Genomic DNA, 6,000 nt, shown 5'->3' with positions numbered 1-6,000 from the left:
CAAAATAAATTTATGCACGATAGCGCAAGATGGCGCACGCCCGCAGCATGTGTTTAGTGAGTCCGCCAGATCAGAGGCAAGTAGGGATGACCAGGGATGTTCTCTCGATAAGTGTATGAATTAGACCATTTTTATGAGTTGCTATAAACATTCAAAATGTAACAAGTACTTTTGGGTGTCAGGGAAAATGTATGGCGTAAAAAGTACATACTTTTCTTCAGGAATGTAGTGAAGTAAAAGTAAAAGTTGTTAAAAATATAAATAGTAAATTAAAGTATAGATACCCCAAAAAACACCTTAAGTAGTACTTTCAAGTATTTTTACTTAAGTACTTTACACCACTGCATTTAGGGGACTGCGGGTTTTATGCTACACCAGTGTCTCGATCTTTCCCACACGCTGAACTCTGACGTCACACACCAATGAAAATGGCCGCGGTTTCGTCTGTCAATAGTGAGAATGGTTCTTGCGTTCCTTCCAAGCACATGACCGCTCCAAGTCGTTCCTCTTAAGTAAACAAGTATTTCCTCCGATCACAATGACACGATGTGAACGTGGCACAGGTTGATCCCCTAGTTTACGACTTGGAATTCCGAGTTGGATGACCGTTCAAACGTTTTTCCCCACTCAGGGCTTCTTTTTACCAAAGTTCCCAGTTGTCTAGAACACACTGAAATCAGATGTCGGAGATTTCCAAGTTCTCAGTTGTCTTGAACAATGCAGAAGTTAGTTTGATGAGGAGGATGCTACGCCTGAAAACCTTTGGGGGGTGGGAGAAGATGGCGGCGTTAAACCGGATCCTGAAAACATGTCATTTTAGTCCTAAATCCTAATCTGATTTTTGAAGTGGTATTTTGGGGCGGCAGGTAGGTTGGGCCAATAACCGGAAGGTTGCTGGATCGAATCCCCGAGTTTACAAGATACAAATCTGTCGTTTTTCCCCTGAACAAGGCAGATAACCCAATAAGTAAACATTTGTTCTTAACTGACTTGCCTAGTTTAAAAAACTAACTGAAAACCATCATCCTTGTAGTATTTTCAAATAGGCTACAACCAGCAGATGGTGCAATTGGTTAAAGCAATATGTTGTGCTGTGAGTGATGCTTCCAGAAAGACACTGGGCGCGTTCCTTGTTGATGTCTGCCAGATTTCATTACGCCTGATAGGTATTTTACGTATCAGCTAACCACACATTATAGCAATCTGTCGGTCGATAGCCTCTGCCAAGTCTCTAACAACCAGATGGTCCGGTTTTCGGAACAAATATTAAGAGTGCCTGTGACATACTTTCGCTTTGGGACTTTTACAAGGCGACATTCCATCTTAACTCCACATTTACTCGTTTTTTCCCTTCTCGTCAAGGCCAGTATGTAGGGGATCTAGTTTCAGTCGATGACGCGGCACGCAACCATTGGTTGATGCATGCAACGTCTGAGCAGGGTAACGCGAGCAATGACTTCAGTATATGGGAAACAACAGCTCTTACTATTAGTTTTACATCAGCGCAGGTACAGGAATGTTTTACAGTAGACTGTAAGCCTACTGGACAATTGTCCATTGTTTGTATTTAAATGGTATCATCATTGTTTTCGAAATCGATTTTTTTGTGTGGCTTAAACCTATCCATATAATTTTACTGATTAAATGAGACAAATTGCAGTCATGGATAAAGACATTTTGGGAGAAAAAATACCTTAATTTACAAGCCAAAGTGTTTGACCACCAGAGAGTGCTATTCACTTGAATTTGAAACTTGGAAGTGGGGCATTGTGTAAGCTAGATATTGGCATCTCTGAAGACAACTGTAGACTTATCTTTTTCTATGTGTTAGTGTTTTGTTGGTTAGTTTGGTTTTGAGAAAGCGATAGAGGGGTTATATGGGATTAAGGGGACAAATATGGTCTGAAGAGGACTAGAATTTTATGGGGGGGAGGAGCTATGTATTCAGGGGAGGTGGAGTGCTAGAGCTTTTGAAAAATAAGAAAAGAGGAGATAGTTTGCGGAGGAGAAATGTGACAAGTAAAAGCAAAATGTGCAATTGGATTGTTAGAATTTAGAATTTTTTTGGAATAGCAATCAATTTGCACAATCCAGGCAATAGAAACATGGTTTTCTAACAGCAGCTGGTATTGATCTCTCTATTTCTGTTCAACAGGATGCTGTTACTTCTTTTACAGCTAGCTTGGCTGAGCTCTGTTTCCTGACTCCCCCCCCCACCACCACCAAGATAATTATTGTGTGTGTCTTACAGAGAGGGAGATAGAGTGAGAGACAGCTCATGGAATGCTGTGATGTCATCAGCTCAGTCCTACACAAAGGCAAGGAGGAGGACACACAAGCGCACTCACTCTCCCGAGTAGTTACTCTGCCGTGGAGCGTCTGCACCCCACTGTGAGTACATCCTCCTTAAACAACACATCCTTTCTCGCACACGTTCTGCTGAATTCTCTATCACTGGCTCACCCGCTTCTCTTCTTTTTGTCTTTCTTCCCCCCACCAAGTGTTGAGTTTAAACCAATCTGTTTTCCAGCAGTGACAGTTCTCAGTCTCAGGCTACCTTTGTCTCCCTCCAAATGTTGATTGTGCTGTTTCCATTGTTAATATGACCACCATGCCTAGTGAAGTCCTTTCAGCCCCTCTGCTAGAGCAGCGTTCTGCTCATGCTGTCCTGGGATGTGACCTTGTAGTTTGGTTACAGCCCAACAACGACCATGTTAAAATGGAGCAGCCATCTCATGGGAGTTTGGGAGAAGAAAAAAAAGGAAGGGCGGTTGGAAAGGGATGTGGGGTGGGGGGGGGGTTACTGACGGCAGAAAAAATGCCCCATTCCTTTGGAATCTCCTCCCATCCAGGGCCAGACAGTCGCTCTCAGAGCCCTGACTATGGCTTGGGTGAGGAAACCAGGGTTTGAACTCTATCGTTCGTCTGAAGAAGGGAAAGGAGATTGCTGTGATTTACTATGCATTGAAAAAGAAGGCAATGAGCAGTTACATCTTATTAAGAGAAGAAGAGACAAAGGGGGAAAAAGTAAGAAAATAAATCAAAAGACAAGGAAGGCCAAGTGGCTAGGAGCACTGAACAGCAGCATGATTAGCATACAGCAGGGAGTGCCAATCATCTACAGTGCTGATAGAGGTTGTGATGTGTAATTTTCCCTGATGCAGATTCACCCAGCCATGGCTGCCTGATGAGGACTGAGGACGACTGACGTGTGTGGAGGGAGGAGGGAGTGTCAGTGCAGAGGACGTCAGAGGCAGCTGTCTACAGCTTGTGAATGTGACATTGGAGCCTCGATCTTCTTCTTTTCCTCATGAAGCTTGTTTAGAAGCCAACACGTCTTCAGGAAACTGTCGACCCAAGGAGTCAGGACAGTACCTATCCACGCCCTGCTAGACTGGGCAACCTTCTGGAACAGCCCCTACCGCCTTACCCCTCCACCTCCACCTCCAGCCCGCCGCCACCATGCTGCAGCAGATACTAAAGGACATGTACATCGATCCTGATGTGCTGGAGGCCCTGAACGAGGACCAGAAGAAGACCTTGTTCCTGAAGATGAGACAGGAGCAGGTGCGGCGTTGGAAGGAACGTGAGGAGAAAGAAGACCATAGACCAAAGCTGAGTACAGGTACTAACTTCATTCCTCCCTACCTCTTCTGCTGCCTCTCCTGCTACATCTTCACACACAGGGTCTGTGTGACAGGAGGCTGTGTAACTTTTTTTGCCCCAAAAAGTATCGTTATCTGCTTATGAAATAAGTCTACAAACACGTTTCATTGAAACCTACCCATCTGGTCTTTCTAAAGGCAGATACATCAGACAAGTCTCCGATATGTTGGTGCGGTTTTGTTGCTGTGGATGAACTAATAGGGAGCTGCCTTGTGAAGTGGAGCTGCAAGCATGTGGCTTGCCTCTGAGAAACATCCTGTGATGTGCTTTAGGCTACCGCCAATGTATTCAGTATCAGTCATTTTTGTTGTTGGCAGGCCCTCTGTATGCGGGTCTGTGTCTGCCTGCGAGTAGGTTATGCACTTTGTTTCAATGAGATGGCATTATCTGTTTATATTATGAGTGTCAGCAGGGCTAAGAGAGTAGGTAATGGCTGAAAAGACTACTTGTCTTTTGTTAATAAATCACTACCTGCAGTTTCTCACCAGTGGTACCATTTACCATCACAATAGGAACACTGGAGGGTATGTGGAGGTAGCTCGGCCTCATGTAGCATCACCGGGGTGAGAGAAATAGGTCTTCAACTCAGGTTTCTAGTATTTGTATTTTTTATGGTTTGCCATTAGCTGCTGCCAACGCAGCAGCTACTCTTCCTGGGGTCCAGCACAATTAAGGCAGTTATACATTTGAAAAACATTGCAATACATCCATAACAGATTTCACAACATATTAAGCCTCAACTCTAATACCACTTATCTATAAAACAAAATCCATGTGTACATGTGTGTATAGTGCGTATGTTATCGTGTGTTTGTATGCATGTGTCTATGTTTGTGATGCTTCACAGTCCCCGCTGTTCCATACAGTGTATTTTTATCTGTTTTCTAAATCAAATTTTACTGCTGTCATGAGTTACTTGATGTGGGATAGAGTTCCATGTAGTCATGGCTCTATGTAGTATTGTGCGCCTCCCATAGTCTGTTCTGGACTTGGGGATTTTGAAGAGACCTCTGGTGGTATGTCTTGTGGGGTATGCATGGGTGTCCGAGCTGTGTGCCAGTAGTTCAATTAGAAGGCTCGGTGCATTTAACATGTCAATCTCTCCTCCACTTTGAGCCAGGAGAGATTGACATGCACATCATTAATGTTAGCTCTCTGTGTATATCCAAGGGCCAGCCGTGCTGCCATGTTCTGAGCCAATTGCAATTTTCCTAAGTCCCTCTTTGTGGCACCTGACCACACGACTGAACAGTAGTCCAGGTGCGACAAAACTAGGGCCTGTAGGACCTGCCCTGTTGATAGTGCTGTTAATAATGCAGAGCTTAATTACAGACAGACTTCTCCCCATCCTAGCTACTATTGTATCAATATGTTTTGACCATGATCATTCCAGGGTTACTCCAAGCAGTTTAGTTCCCTCAACTTGCTTAATTTCCACATTATTCATTACAAGATTTAGTTAAGGTTCAGGGTTTAGTGAATGATTTGTCCCAAATACAAAGCTTTTAGTTGTTCAAATATTTAGGACTAACTTATTCCTTGCCACCCATTCTGAAGCTAACTGCAGCTCTTTGTTAAGTGTTGCTGTCATTTCAGTCGCTGTGGTAGCTGACGTGTATAGTGTTGAGTCATCCGCATACATGAACACACTGGCTTTACTCAAAGCCAGAGGCATGTCGTTAGTAAAGATTGAAAAAAGTAAGGGGCCTAGACAGCTGCCTTGGGGAATTCCTGATTCTACCTAGATTTTGTTGGAGAGGCTTCCATTAAAGAACACCGTCTGTGTTCTGTTAGACAGGTAACTCTATCCACAATATAGCAGGGAGTGTAAAGCCATAACACATACATTTTTCCAGCAACAGACTATGATCTATAATGTCAAAAGCTGCACTGAAGTCTAGCAAAACAGCCCCCACAATCTTTTTATCATCAATTTCTCTCAGGTAATTATAAGTCATTTGTGTAAGTGCTGTGCTTGTTGAATGTCCTTCCCTATAAGCACGCAACAAGTATGTTGTCAATTTGTTTACTGAAAAATAGCATTGTATCTGGTCAAACACAATTTTTTCCAAAAGTTTACTAAGGGTTGATAACAGGCTGATTGGTCGGATATTTCAGCCAGTTAAGGTTGTTTTACTATTCTTAGGTAGGGGAATAACTTTTGCTTCCCTCCAGGCCTGAGTGCACACACTTTTTAGTAGGCATAAATTGAAGATATGGCAAATAGGAGTGGCAATATCATACGCGATTATCCTCAGTCATTTTCCATCCAGATTGTCAGGCCCCGGTGTCTTGTCATTGTTGATAGACAATAGTTTTTTCACCTCTTCCATA

General features: G+C 43.3%; 1 protein-coding gene across 3 annotated transcripts in view; it reads left to right on the top strand.

Annotated features, from left to right (window-relative positions):
* Positions 1–1,294: 1,294 nt before the first annotated feature.
* The window catches only part of LOC120057310 (anti-sigma-I factor RsgI2-like), a 28,971-nt gene continuing 24,265 nt past the window's right edge, over positions 1,295–6,000 (top strand). The window contains exons 1-3 of one of the 3 annotated variants that reach the window (XM_039005886.1): positions 1,295–1,508; positions 2,252–2,391; positions 3,165–3,625. In XM_039005886.1, the coding sequence (XP_038861814.1) occupies positions 3,463–3,625 (163 nt within the window). In that variant the 5' untranslated portion in view covers positions 1,295–1,508; positions 2,252–2,391; positions 3,165–3,462. Of the gene's footprint in view, positions 1,509–2,199; positions 2,392–3,164; positions 3,626–6,000 lie in introns of those variants that run through there. The other 2 variants (XM_039005884.1, XM_039005885.1) reach the window with 2 other exon arrangements.

This window comes from Salvelinus namaycush, chromosome 12, assembly GCF_016432855.1.
Source record: "Salvelinus namaycush isolate Seneca chromosome 12, SaNama_1.0, whole genome shotgun sequence".
NCBI lineage: Eukaryota > Metazoa > Chordata > Actinopteri > Salmoniformes > Salmonidae > Salvelinus > Salvelinus namaycush.
The sequence above is the reverse complement of the archived record's forward strand: the minus strand, read 5'-3'. Positions and strand labels throughout refer to the sequence as shown.